Raw genomic sequence first — 15,346 nt, 5'->3', positions numbered from 1 at the left:
ACGAGGTAAGTTGAACCATGGGACAGGGTAAGTTAGCCTGCCTACAAATTCCTATACTGAATGAAATATGTGGCTCGTTTCAGGAAACTAGGCGTGTCTCGCGGGTCACTACTTCAAAGGAGAGCCATTTGAGCAGTGGTGGAAAAAGTACCCAATTGTCATTCTTGAGTAAAAGTAAAGATACCTTAACAGAAAATGACTCAAGTAAAAGTGAGTCACCCAGTAAAATACTACTTGAGTAAAAGTCTAAAAGTATTTGCTTCTAAATATTCTCAAGTATCAAAAGTAAATGAACTTCCGGCGCCGACAGAGATGGCTGCCTCGCTTCGCATTCTTAAATGCAAGTTTTCAAAGTAAAATGTTAAATTATTTAAAATTGCTTATATTAACCAAACTGCACAAATGGTTTGTTTTTGTTAATTTACGGAGAGCCAGGGGCACACTCCAACACTTAAACATAACTTGCAAACAAAGCTTACATTATGTGTTTAGTGAGTCCGCCAGATCAGAGGCAGTAGAGATGACCAGGGATGTTCTCTTGATAAGTGCGCGAATTGGACCATTTTCCTGTCCTGCTAAGCATTCAAAATGTAATGAGTACTTTTGGGTGTCAGGAAAAATGTATGGAGTAAAAAGTACATCATTTTCTTTAGGAATGTAGTGAAGTAAAAGTAATAGTTGTCAAAAAGATAAATAGTAAAGTAAAGTACAGATACTCCAAGAAACTACTGAAGTAGTACTTTAAAGTACTACACTGCATTTGAACGTAAACTTTTTTTAAATCAAAATGCCTTCTGGAACAAACATCTATGCCATCTGTAAATACGAATACAATTGTAAAGCTTAAGAGGGTGTGGACGATGCTGAATGGGTGCAGACAAATAAGAGCTCTTCATTAGGTACCAAAACATTCAAAAGGCCATTTTCTCAAAAGTGAGGTTACAAATTTATCAACTCCAATCAGAATCAATTTCCCATTGTTCCTCAAAAATGCAGTGTATGATATACCATTTTGTAGCTCTGAGTCTCTACTTTTATCCAATGAAAAGAAACACAATTTCAAATTTTGCTACATAATTGATTTGAGCCAGTCGGTCACATATTACCATTCCTTTTTTAACACCATGTCTATCTTTATTTACAACACACAATAGCTTTTTTGTCTTTTGTCATGTTTTAACACAGACTTAACAGCTAATAAACAATTTGTACTTTTTAAAACACTTTTAACATAGTCCAGGCCCTGTTGTTAGCTTATAGCCCAGCGATAGTTCCTTGCATTACGCCAGGGAAGAAAACCCTTAAATTTGCCATTGCCTCAACTTACAGTACCACATGGCCATTGGCTCAACTTACCCAAAGGCAAACATTTTGAATATATGATACCACACAGCTACAAGGATGCACGTTCATGCTAGAATTAGGACCTCATACTGAAGCTTATAGAGACCCCAACAAAGAAACTCAAACAGGATGTACCCTTGTTAAGAACTATTCAACGCTGGTCTGACCAATCGCAATCCACGCTTCAAGATTGTTTTTATCACGCGGACTGGGACATGTTCCGGGTAGCATCAGAGAATAATATTGACGTTTGCGCTAATTCGGTGATTGAGTTTATAAGGAAGTGCATAGGAGATGTTTTACCCACTGTGACTACTAAAACCTACCCTAGCCAGAAACCGTGGCTAGATGGCGTCATTCGCGCAAACTGAAAGCGTGAACCACCACATTTAAACATGGAAAGGTGACTGAGATTATGGCCAAATACAGTGTAGTTATTCCCTCCGAAAGGCAATCAAACAAGCGAAATGTCAGTATAGAGACAAGTGGAGAAGCAATTTAATGGCTCAGACACAAGACGTATGTGGCAGGGTCTCCAGACAATCACAAACTACAAAAAGAAAACCAGCCACGTCACGGACATCGACGTCTTGCTTCCAGACAAACTAAACACCTTCTTTTCCCACTTTGAGGATAACACAGTGTCACCGATGCGACCTGCTACCAAGGATTGTGTGCTCTCCTTCTCTGTGGCCGATGTGAGTAAGACATTTAATCATGTTAACCCTCTCAAGGCTGCCGGACCAGACGTCATCCCTAGCCGTGTCCTCAGAGCATGTGCAGACCAGCTGGCTGTCTTACGTACATATTCAATCAATCCCTATCCCAGTCTGCTGTCCCCACATGCTTCAAGATGGCCACCATTGTTCCTGTACCCAAGAAGACAAAGGTAACTGAACTAAATGACTATCGCCCCATAGCACTCACTTCTGTCATCATGAAGTGCTTTGAGAGACTAGTCAAGAATCATATCACCTTCACCTTACCTGTCACCCTAGACCCACATAAATTTGCTTACCACCTCAATAGGTCAACAGACGATGCAATCGCCATAAAATACTGCACACCACCCTATCCCATCTGTACAAGAGGAATACCTATGTAAGAATGCTGTTCATTGACTATAGCTCAGCATTAAACACCATAGTACCCTCCAGGCTCATCATTAAGCTAGAGGCCCTGGGTCTCAACCCCGCCCTGTGCAATTGGGTCCAGGACATCCTGACGGGCCGCCCCCATGTGGTGAAGGTAGGAAACAATATCTCCACTTCGCTGATCCTCAACACTGGGGCCCCACAAGGGTGCGCACTCGGCCCCCCTCCTGTTCTCCCTGTTCACCCATGACTGCGTGGCCATGCACGCCTCTAACTCAATCATCAAGTTTGCTGACGACACAACAGTAGTAGGCTTGATTATCAACAACGACGAGACAGCCTACAGGGAGTAGGTGAGGGCACTCGGAGTGTGGTGTCAGGAAAACAACCTCTCACTCAACGTCAACAAGACAAAGGAAATGATCGTGGACTTCAGGAAACCGCATAGGGAGAACCCCGCTATCCACATCGTCGGGACAGCAGTGAGGGTGGAAAGTTAAGTTCCTCGGTGTACACATCACAGATAAACTGAAATGGTCCACCAACACAGACAGTGTGGTGAAGAAAGCACAACAGCGCATCTTCAACCTCAGGAGGCTGAAGAAATTTGACTTGTCACCTAAAACCCTCACAAACTTTTACAGATGCACAATTGAGAGCATCCTGTTGAGCTGCATCACCGCCTGGTACGGCAACTGCACCGCCCACAACCGCAAGGCTCTCCAGAGGGTGGTGCAGTCTGCCCCTGGTGATGCGTTGTGCAAACTACCTGTCCTCCAGGACACCTACAGCACCCGATGTCAGAGGAAGGCCAAATAGATCATCAAGGAGAACAACCACCAAAGACAATGGTCTTGGGTGCAGTATGTACAACAAAGCTGGGACCGAGAAACTGAAAAACAGCTTCTATCTCGAGGCCATCAGACTGTTAAACAGCCAGCACTAACACAGAGAGGCTGCTGCCTACATACAGACTTGAAATCATTGGCCACTTCAATAAATAGATGACTAGTCACTTAAATAATGCCACTTCCATTCCTTTACTTAGATTTGTGTGTATTTTTTTTATTATTTATTAACTAGTCAAGTCAGTTAAGAACAAATTCTTATTTAATTCTTATTTACGGCCTACCCCGGCCAACCCCGGACGATGCCGGGCCAATTGTGCGCCACCCTATGGGACTCCCAATCACGGCCGGATGTGATGCAGCCTGGAATCAAATCAGGTACTGCAGTGACACCTATTGTACTGAGATGCAGTGTCTTAGACCACTGCGCCACTCGGAAGCAAGTATTAGGTAGTTGTAGTTGTTGTGGAATTGTTAGATTACATGTTAGACATTGTTGCACTGTCGGAACTAAAAGCACAATCATTTCACTACACTCGCAATAAGATCTGCTAACCATGTGTATGTGACCAATACGATTTGAACATGAATCAGTCAGCAGCACTCCTCAAAATGCCCAACTTTTGAAAGCTCTCCACGATAAACCACAGCTTTGGTCATGGCCTTTTACACAATGGACCCCAGGGTAGCAAACATTGACACAATCCCCTCTATCTTAAATCAATGTTATCTCAACAGAAAAGGATAGGGAGGCAGTTTCTTTTATTTGCAAGGACTGTCAGGTCGTCCCAGTACACAAAGCCATGAGATGACATTGATTCACCTTTCATTTGGAATTCTGCGGGGCATTCAGCCATTGATTTTACAAGGAGAGCCAGATATGAAATGAGCCATTTTATAGAGGTCCTATTCGACCTACTCTTCCACTGGTATTCATACATGCAATACAAATGTTCCTGAACACACACACACAAGGCGGTTTTCCAATACAAAACATTCTGTTTCTCATCATTTACTATAAATAACTTCACAGCCATATTAACAACAACCTACTGGGCACAGATACCATTTAAACATCTAGTTTTGACTTCCATTTGTTTGAGTTTTCAACTAATGTCAATTCAACATGAAATCAACAGAAAGATTCACCATGTCAATGGATTTCGGTTAAAAGTTAGGTATTAAAAATAAGAGGAAAGGCCCTTACTTTGATGACTTTTTGCAAATCCAATCGGTTGTCCACGTTGACTCAATGTTGACTCAATGTCACATTGAATTTTGTTGTTGAAATGAGGTGAAAACAACCATTTTTCCCCATTGGGAAGACCCACCAGAAAGATCAAATGGTATATTGAAAAACATACAATGAAGTTCCAAATGGTGATACTCTGCCTGTAGAAGGCACTTCTACATGTTTTCTCTCAAACCAACAGAGGACATCTTCCTTTCTAGCCACAAATTGCAACTGCATGCACAATAACAAAGAGGGGTCCCACTCCCTAAAGAATGTGTCTCAATTTCTGACAGAGCTGTCAGACCAAGCAATGATGAAAAAAACACACAACTGTATGTTCATTTCGTCCCAGAATGCTTTGTGAACATTTCAATTCTTGTTCTTAATTTAAAAGTTGAGAGTTTATTTTCTCATGGCCGGCAGGATGGATGGCATGGACAGGTGGTGAAGAGGAAGGAGGGCTGAGGGAATCGACAATGTCCTTCCCTGTCAGAACCAAGGAGAACTCCGGTTGCACGGAATGACTGGGGGATGTGTTGTCAGAAAGGATTTTCTTGGGGGATTTGAAAGTTGAAATGAATAATTGTGTATGTATGCCCTGTGTACCCATGTGGGGAAAATAAGCTTCATTTTTATACAAAAGGATAGTTGTGATGCACTGCCTTTTCCTCAGATTTCATTGACTTTTTATGAGAATTAAGTTGAATATGTCATTTGGTGGTGGATGCCTGGTATACATTTGTTTGCATATATCATTGTTAGGGGAATCTGTACACGTTTCCATGTACAGTGTGTGCTACAAAAGACAATGGATGATTATTTCTTTCAAACGTCATGTGACCTGTTCCATACATAGCACATTAGGCCCACGACATCAATTACAACTAGTAAAGACTTGAAGAGAAAACCTACTCCAGTTTGGTTTGTCAACCCTGCAGTCTAGACCTAAGCCTACTACCATAATACCTGTACGCAGGTGTTTATAGCCGTGGAAACCATTCAAAACAAATGGATGGATAATGTATTAAAGTTATTGTGTTCATAAAACAGCATAATACGTGAAGCAACGCCCATGGATAAAAGGGAAGTTGTTTTGCCTTTTCATATGAGGCCCTTACTGAGATGCCACAGTCTAAACATATATAACAGCCTTCCCCTCACAGAACTAACACAAATCTACAGATGAAGACTAATTTGACATTTTATCACATTTCAAGCGAATGATCTGCTGGCCAAAAAAAGTTAGTGAAACCATCCTTCACACGAGCAAACTATCATGTAGCGCGCACGCACACGCGCACACACACACGCGCACACACACACCCATACACACACACACACACACACACACACACATACAGAGAGCGGTTGGGTAGTTGTGTCAATTCCAGACATGTGTTTACTCCTGAAGGGGCAGTTTTGTGTCAAGTCAGCATATACACAGAAACGCCGGAGGCGAGGCCCCGCGGGGCCGCTTAGGAGTTAGCGTAATGACTCATTAATAAAGAGGAAGGCGGCCAGAGTAACTTTTTCAGGACATTTTATTAACTCGCCCGCTTTGCAAACGCCAGTCAAACTGACACGCGTCGAGGGCCATAGCTCTTCACTGCTACCGGCAAGAGAACCAAGAGGAGATCCACCCTCATGCATATCCATGAGAGAGGAAGGAAGCATCGGGCCCGGCCACCCTTTAGACGAGCCTCACATCTCCTTGTAATTTTTCCACTATGACTCAGCCATCAATCACAACTGCGACCACATTAATATGGGATTGGAGGCCGGACATTCTAATTTTCCTACTGCTTTGTATGCGAAGCCATTAAGGAGAGGTGCTGAATTTCAGAAACTGTACATTTGATTGGGGGAAATGTTGATGCTATCGTTTGAAATATGTCAAATGCAACAAAGACAATATTTTATGTTCAGTACAACGCTGGCATAACAATAATTGTCCAATGAAATGGCACTTCAACGATACGCATCTTGACATAGCTACCGGTTGAACAACATGAAATGACACATGCCATGTCATATTGGGTAACAACCAACATCACATAGCTGACCATGATCCTGCCACAAAGTATTGGAACAGTGGAACCACTTGGAAAATGTTAAACGTTTAAAGGACAATTCACCCACATTTTGACATATTGGTTTCCTTACCGTATAAGACGTCTACGGACAAGGTAAGACCGAAATCTATGCTCTGGCCACTAACTGCAGCAGTCTCCATACCCACTCAGTTGAAAAAGTCAATAATCTGATAAAACACCGTAATGAAAGATCTGTAAGTAAAAATCAACGTCAATATTGTAACCAATCAGCACCCAGGGTTAGACCCATCCATTGTATACAGGCCAAAATTCATATGAAAGTGAATGATTACTTACCATCGTTCTTCGTGGGGTAAATTGATTGACGTTCACTCTTTTGTGCACTCAGTTGTTATCCCACATATACAGAGTACATTATACCAGCAGTGACACATTGTCATTTATTGTGTTCATGAAATAGCTGAATCTATTGAGATATTTTCGAAACAGAGCTCAAACAACACTATCTTTACAAGGAAGGCCTTGCTTTGCCGTTTGGAGTAATAGCAATGTAAACCCCACAAAAAAACACAAAACCTTTGCGATAACTACGTGGTAAATCTTAATCAGTAATTTATTTGTTGGCAAACAAGTTTCACTGTTACAACAAATATTAGTTATGAGGTCATTCAACTTGGAAAACCATACAAAAATGAATAAATTAAAAGCCATAATCATACTCATAATAAAAACTACTCTGTGCGGCTGAGTTCTTTACCTCCATTTATCACTGTATTTTGTCATTTGAACAAACAAATAAATATATTTCCAGTTGTTTTTCTTCACTCAAAGTTCTGTTTTGTAGTGCCTAGTTACTTATTGATATTCAATTTGTTCTCTTTCTCTCTGAGGAGCACCTGTCTCTTAACTGATGAGGAAAGAAATAGCTTTCTCTCTGAGAAACACCTGTCTCTTAACTGATGAGGAAAGAAATAGCTTTCTCTCTGAGAAGCACCTGTCTCTTAACTGATGAGGAAAGAAATAGCTTTCTCTCTGAGAAGCACCTGTCTCTTAACTGATGAGGAAAGAAATAGCTTTCTCTCTGAGAAACACCTGTCTCTTAACTGATGAGGAAAGAAATAGCTTTCTCTCTGAGAAGCACCTGTCTCTTAACTGATGAGGAAAGAAATAGCTTTCTCTCTGAGAAGCACCTGTCTCTTAACTGATGAGGAAAGAAATAGCTTTCTCTCTGAGAAGCACCTGTCTCTTAACTGATGAGGAAAGAAAATAGCTTTCTCTCTGCAGGCCAACTCTTGCCTAACTTTTCTGACACTTGTGATTTCGTCCCCTTCTACGGCGGGTGAACCAGAATTCTCTTTCTATCCACACAGTGAAGAAATAATCAAACTGTAAAATAAAGATGGTTTGGAAAACATTGGTGGTTATACCGCTATGTACGCTAATAAGTGTTTTGTGATTTTTTTTTGGTGTTATTTAGTTTTGTTGCTTTGTTTGTTGTTTCTTGGAAAAAATGAAAAGGCTAAATAATGCTCAAGACCAGCACAACAGAAAGGAAATGCTCCGAACCAACTACATTTACAGAGACAAAGGTTTGGGTGGAACAAAAATTATACTATTATGTGCAATGCTAATATCTGTACATTTACATAGAAATACCTCAGAATTCTCTGTTATTAGTTTTTTTCCTCCATCTTCTTCAACAGTTATTATTGTTACGACAAAAGGAAAAAAACAAGAAAACCAAAAATATGCTGTTAAGCACGTGATTTAAATTCCTTCATTGTTCAAAATCTGTTTCGTCGAACTTGCAGGAACACTTCAGCACAAAATGTGCTGCAAAATCACCAGAGGAAGAACCCCCCTTAAAAAGCCAGTATGGATACAGAAGTATAATAAAATAGTCTTATTCTTGATTTGTTCCGATTTTAACTCTACACATCAACTAGTAGCAGAACGTTTTTTGGGTCCGTTTGTAGTTCCTTTGGACTGTCAAAATACATTTCAGAGCCCGAGATCCAGCTGTCCCGAGTGTTCATCTCCCCTCCCACTGAGAGAAAACACATCAATCCATACAAGGTTCGGGATCTCGCAAAAAAAGTGAAATGCACATCAATAGATTTCTCCAACATCTAACCGAGTCGAGTCGTATTATCCACAAAACATAACAGTTTCAATATTCTGTTTGCTGTCAGTATTGAGACAGGCATCAGTTTCGCTTTTCAAATTCGGGACACGGAGTAAAACAAAAAAAAAAACAGGGGAACGCGTAGGGTAAAGGGGAGGCAGAAAAAAGCAGGAACCACAGCAATAAGGAATTGGGGCGAATGGGTCAGGGGGGTTGGGTCTGTAGGCCTATAGGCTGGTGACCAGGTGCGAGGGCTCCTGGGTGGCCTCTTCAGGGGGCAGATCCTCCTTGTTGGGGGGCACGATGAACCCGTCACTGCTGCCCCTCCCCAGCTGGTAGTAGGAGTGCAGCTGGTGCAGGTGGTTACGTGAGCCCAGGTTGGGCATGCTCTTGTAGTAGACATCGTCCTGGCTGGTCTCTGGGCTCTTGCCCTCTGCCGGTAGGCCCTCTCCTGCATCTTTATCAGCAAGGGGGGCAGTGGTGGTGCCGTTAGCTGTGGTATCCGGTAGGCCTGCCAGCACGGGCATGCTGGTGTAGAGGGAGTCCCTGGGGTGGTGTAGGTGGTGGGGGTGGGAGCTGGGCGAAGTGGGCTCCACGTCTTGGGTGTTCTCGTTGGTGAGCAGGGGGAAGAAGCTCTCACTGTTTTCCTGCGGGATCCGCCGGCGGGACGAGGACGAGGTGGTGGTGGCCGAGGAGAAGGCTGGGTGGTGGTGGTGGGGGAGCGGAGGCTGATGCGGCAGGCCCTGGTTGTGGAGGTGGTTGTGGTGGAGGTTGTCCACGGGTGGCAGAAATGGTGGTCTCTGGGGCAGAAGAGGGGCGTTGGACTCCTCCCGAATCAACTCCAGGCCCAGACCCTCATCGTGGAGGTGCGGAGGGAAGGAAGACTGATCATCCAAACCCAGCGCCACATTCATCCCCATCCCCCCCATCCCTACACCCATCCCCATACCCCCCAGACTAACATCCTTGCCTCCGTTGCTCACGTTGTTCACCAGCTTGTTCATGAGGTTGCGGTTTTGCTCGTGGTTGTTCAGGTAGGAAGGGATGTAATTGGAGGTCAGCTCTTTCAGGATCTTCTTCTCCAGCGTGGTCTCCTTGTGGTTGTAGCCCCGGTCGATGATCTGGACACAGTCGCTCATGTACTCGGCACTGGCGATGCTGTAGCTGTTGCCGTGGTTACCATTCAGTGGTAGAGTATCCATGACACTTGTATCCCGGGCATTGTTCAGGATTCCCTCTGGGGAACAAAGAGGAAAAGAGGAGAGAAGCTCATATGAGAGGGACGGAAGTAGCGGTCGCTCATTAGAACAGCTAAATGTCAGCCGCTTGGACGTGGTCATGCACACATTAGGCCCGCCAAAACTATCTCCTTTCTTTTAATGTGAGGGGCAACCTTCAGGGTGGCTCACAGATTGCGATATCTAGGCTTAGGTCAACACTCTTTCACTTGACTTTTGTGTTGTGTACATATGGTATGTTTACAAACTGCAAGATTGTCTAAATGCTTTAACGTAGTCAGTCAATACTAGATACACTTACCTTTACTCAAGCGACACACAAGTACTCAAGTACTTGTAATGAAATCTACATTTCTATCATGATCCTCTCTGTTTGGCTTGTGTTGTGATGTAGTTGGGAATAACTTTGTCCAAACATGAGAACATTTACATGTGTGACAATTGACAACATGTAAGCTTTAGGCACATACACTCAACAACAACAAACCACAGCCATGCATTTCCTTTTAAATTACGAGTGAGATACACTACCTACAGCTCCGTCTATACATTTGGACCCCAGTCATATTAACCCCGATTTAAAGGTACATTCAGCAATATGCCATATTCATACACCAGGGGCAATTTCCTGCCTACAGCCATCAACAAAAACAAAATGTAAATCTGCCGCAATGTGGGCAATGGGGATTGGGGGTGGGGTAAATAGGGAAGAGCCAAAAGTAGCAGTCTCGGCAGATTTGAATTGTGTTGTTTTTTTATTCCTGTTAGCATGATGATGTCATACTGCTGAGTCTACCTTTAAGAACGCGTAATCTTTAAATGGATTTGTCCATAGACTAATGTAGAAAGAAAGTTAATGGTAAACTTAATGATTCCACAATGATAAATATAGGCCATAGAGGACATGGCGATAAGGGGTCAACTTTACAGTTATACATTAGGAAAATACTTTCTGTTCCCTCATGCAGAGAAAGTATGGATGTTTTATATTCAAAATGTCCATGGTGTCTTATAGGGATACGTCAACGCAAATTTGGGAAATGTAAACAATTTAAAATGTGTTTGAAAGAGGAACGTCTAGAGTTAAGCCTTCCACCTCATTTTTTTGTTGTTGCAAAAACTGTATGTAGGTTTGACCTTTGTTTTCTGCAAAGTGCAGTTCAACTTGTATTAATGTAAAATACATAACATATGACGGTGGTGACCAAGTTCCAAGATAGGCATTGGATTTTGACTGGCCAACATCTGAGATTAATTCAATCTCTTAGGACCAGGAGCATGCTGGCTACTTTGGCCAATTTAATCTTACATTATGGATTACAATGTCAGCTATACAGGATGATAATATCTTATCAGAAAAGGCTGGTGGGAGGTATAGGAGGAAAGGCTCATTGTAATGACTGGAATAAATGGAACGGTATTAAAAACATCAGACATATGGAAACCACATTTGACTCTTTTCCATTAATTCCATTCCAGCCATCACAATGAGCCTGTCCTCCTATACCTCCCACCAGCCTCCTCTGGATCTTATTATATCAAATGGATGCTCCTTGGGGCTGATCGATTTGCAGAAGACATCAAGTTCTTTCAAGGCATCTCCTTTGTGAATATATTTGATGGACATTCTCCAGAAGTGGTTGATTATTTCAGAGGAGCGTCTGACATTTTGAATAGTTCATTTCTACTTTCAAATAAGATGACTGTTTTCTCATTCCCCTTTGTCAGCATAGAGTGAAAAGAAAGTAAAGCTAAGGTCAATTACATTTGGTAAGCAATGTTTAGTTTGACTCCCATACTTGTCTCTCTGTAGGGGTCTTATTGACAGCATGAGGAAAAGGGAAGACAAAGAAAAAACACAAGTAAGCATAACAGTAACAGGTAGAAGAGACGTTCACACAGGCTTGATGATGCGTCCAGAAATGACCTCCCGTGTGTGATGTCACCATGCGTATTTGATAACACTTTCTTAGAAACTATAACCAGAGTATATTCAAGGGGGGAAGATGAGTTTACATATATGATGTACACTATTAATATTGTTATTACATTACATTACATGCTAGTAATCTCCATTGCCAACAAACACTTGTGCACATGCCCCTATCACTCCCATAGATTTTTGGTAAGCGGTGGCTAAAGTTAGCTAACATTTGAAGTGGCTGTTTATAGAAAACCAAACCATGGATTTCAGTTTCTCCTGGCCCATAGACTACTTTCCGGGTGAGCAATCACCTGACAACACGTTGTAAAGTCCTACACTTCCCCTTTAACTTTGCAGCTCACGTTAAAATTGCACCTATAGCAACCTACATGCATTTCCTGTGGTAACATTTGAGCAATTCTACTATAATCAGCGATATTTGAACAGTTATATCCTACTGACATGCCAAAGTCATGATAGTACTATTTGGACGGGTTCATCATTGATACAGTAATTGGCTCTGCTGGTGTTACTCCATAAAACTCCTATTTGACAGTTAAGTCTTGAAAGACGATAACAGCCATTTCAGCAGTATTGATATGACTGTTATATATATATATCACATTTTCAGACAAAATTTGCCTGACATGTACTTTTAATATATTGGACAGCTTTGGTAGAAAAATCTCTCGTTTTGTGCATTATTTTTAATGAACTGCAAAACTGCAGTATTGTAGTGCATTGATGTTGTTTTTTGCTGGTTGGGCAAACATACTGCTTTACAGATTTTGAGGTTCATAAGTACCAATGCGATACTGGCCCTTTACATAATTAGGAAGGTTCAGGCGGCTTACATTTAGTGTCATAAAAATTGCCAACATCATGTTGTCTTATTGGAAAGGAGCCCGGAGGTAGAAAAGTTGTGTTTATGCTACTTCATTAGTAGCTCACCTTCTGTGTTTAAAAAAAATATTAGAATCATTGATTGGGAGCACTAACAGCAAGGATGTTCATTCAACAATCTACCAGCAACATTTTGAAGTTGCAGTGCACACAGCAAGCTTCATGGACAACCACAGCAAGCTTCATGGACAACCACAGCAAGCTTCATGGACAACAGTGCAGCAAAACATCAAACGACTGGTGGTGTTTTCAGCCCCCAATTGGCGTGCTGACGTCCCTTTCCCAATAGTTTTGGTTTGTTGCACCGTTTCACCACACCGCATTATGCATGCCAGGCAAGTGAGGCACATGAATGAGTTTGGAGTGTGACAAAATAATTAGTGACGGAATGGCATGCCCCAATGGGAAGCCACCATATACCCCCTCCAGCCAAAAGCCTCCAGCAGGTCTTTTGGGGACAAACGCAGATTTTTGTAGCAAAAAAAGTCATGTCTAGCGACGTTCCAGCGACATTCATGAAGGAATGAAAAGAAGGCTGGCACACCTTGCATGTTGTACATGCCCACTGACGGGTTGTTATAGACGGCCGATTCCCCGAGCAATGTGTTATAGGGATTGTTAGTGCCATGGGGACGGAGGAGTGCGTTAGTTATAAGATGGTTAGCCATTGCCCCTGGAGCAGCCAGACAGAGACAGAGGGAGATAGAGAGGGAAGTAGAGGGAGGGAGAGAGGGAAGTAGAGGGAGAGAGAGAGGGAAGTAGAGGGAGAGAGAGAGAACATATGTATCAGTCAGGCAGACGCAGCCGAGGCAATGACAGCAGTACACATTCACACGATCATTAAGGGCGAGTTGTTAAACAGTTGGGCTACAGACGTAGCAAAGCTTGAAACAGACATGATCATGGTTTATCACGACGGCAGCAGTGAGGTGGGTCAATGAGGACTCTGCTTATTCAATGGGATAAACGTCCATTTAGCATTGTTAGAATTGGTGTGCTCACATTCAAGAGGTAGAATTGTAGGGGGGGGGTCCCAAATTGACCATCTCATTTTACAAATGCTTTTGAGCTGAATGTTGTTTTACCCCCCCTCCCAATTCCACCCCATGTACAAGGTACAGATGCTAGCTGACAGTGTGCAACAGTACATACATAGACATTGTTTGAAGCATAGACATACACAAAACGAAGACATAACACTTCAATAACATACCTGAACATAACATGGTCAAATTACCACTCTACAGTATAGAACATGTTAACTCCATTTGAATTGAAGAAGGATGTTATGAAAGCTTTTGGCAGGTAACATTTCCGGGTTACTGTATTACGTTGTGTAAATGATCGACATTTCCCATGCAATTTGTCCAGTAAAATATTGCCTTCACTTCTTGGCATTCATCTTTCCCATAGACAATTCCCTGGCAGAAATACCCTCAAATAAAACGTCCTCGTGGATGGTAAGTGCCATTACAGTGCTGATTGTAGTCCCTTCGCAGTCCCTTTTGCCCTGTACCACATCTTTCTACTTTACTTTGTTTTAACAAAAGTGAAGGTTTGAGAAAATAGAGGCTCCGATTCTACTTGTCTAATCGTCACGCCGGACTATGTGGCGGTGACTGATGCCTTTGCCCGTGGGACTCATCTGTTCCCAGATCAGTTCTAAATAAACGTTCAACTTTGAGCAATGTGACTAAATGTATCTAGACTAGAAGATAACACAATTTCTATGAATGAGGAGGTAGTTTGGATGTGGGTTGAATGCCGTACAGCAGTTAGTGAAGAAAACAGACTGGCTTTTTGGGGAAATTGCAACATTTTGTGAAATCTTGAAATATTGTGAGTTACGGTATACAGTTGAACAAATCTGGAATAAGCTCCTGTTTATATGTTATGTTCAAATTGCCGAAACATCTAAGAGTATGTTTTCTCTCTTCAGATTCAGAGCACATAATATGATATTATTGAGATCCTAACATGCGCTCTATTACATACACACTGCACACTTGAATGGGGTACCAATGACTACATAAATATCCCCCCCCCCCAAAAAAATTCAGCAGAGGCGGAAATGCATGCCAATTAGTTCTGCCGACGAGGGACACTGTTCTCTCGCAGTGCTCTGAATCTGTCAGAGCCAGGAAGAGAGAGAGATAGAGAGAGAGAGAGAAAGAAAGGAAGGAGACAAACCGGTTCTCTAATGACCGATAACTCTGGCCTTGTACATACAGTGCCAGGGAATATCTGTGTGTCTCGAATCTACGCCTGAAGCAATTCTGAACGGAGAGGTAGAGGAATCAAGGAAATTGCAAAAGTTGGAAGATGTGTGACTAATTATGATAGTTAACTTTGAAGATTGTGTACAGCTCCATTACGCATACTGTACTAAGCACATAACGTACTGACATAATGATAACATGTTCGGAATTTGCTAACAGTTACAGTATGTGTAATTTGGCCAGCAAGGGCATAATGGGAATGGTACAGAGGGGAAACTTCTGTTGTGACTGCAGGCAATATTCTGTTGCTGTGCTATTGTCTTAGAACATGTATTATTGACTAGAATTTGAACCTAAATCAGT

At 42.2% G+C, this 15,346-nt stretch overlaps 1 protein-coding gene across 15 annotated transcripts in view; it reads right to left on the bottom strand.

The window, feature by feature from the left end:
• Nucleotides 1-7,169: 7,169 nt before the first annotated feature.
• The window catches only part of LOC129835255 (adhesion G protein-coupled receptor L3-like), a 165,338-nt gene continuing 157,161 nt past the window's right edge, over nucleotides 7,170-15,346 (bottom strand). For 6 of the 15 annotated variants that reach the window (XM_055900801.1, XM_055900803.1, XM_055900797.1 and 3 more), the window contains one exon: nucleotides 7,170-9,936. In XM_055900801.1, the coding sequence (XP_055756776.1) occupies nucleotides 8,927-9,936 (1,010 nt within the window). In that variant the 3' untranslated portion in view covers nucleotides 7,170-8,926. Of the gene's footprint in view, nucleotides 9,937-11,702; nucleotides 11,755-13,308; nucleotides 13,438-15,346 lie in introns of all 15 variants that reach the window. The other 9 variants (XM_055900792.1, XM_055900791.1, XM_055900795.1 and 6 more) reach the window with 5 other exon arrangements.

This window comes from Salvelinus fontinalis, chromosome 36 (assembly GCF_029448725.1).
Source record: "Salvelinus fontinalis isolate EN_2023a chromosome 36, ASM2944872v1, whole genome shotgun sequence".
Lineage (NCBI taxonomy): Eukaryota > Metazoa > Chordata > Actinopteri > Salmoniformes > Salmonidae > Salvelinus > Salvelinus fontinalis.
This window is presented reverse-complemented; position numbering and strand designations above follow the sequence as displayed.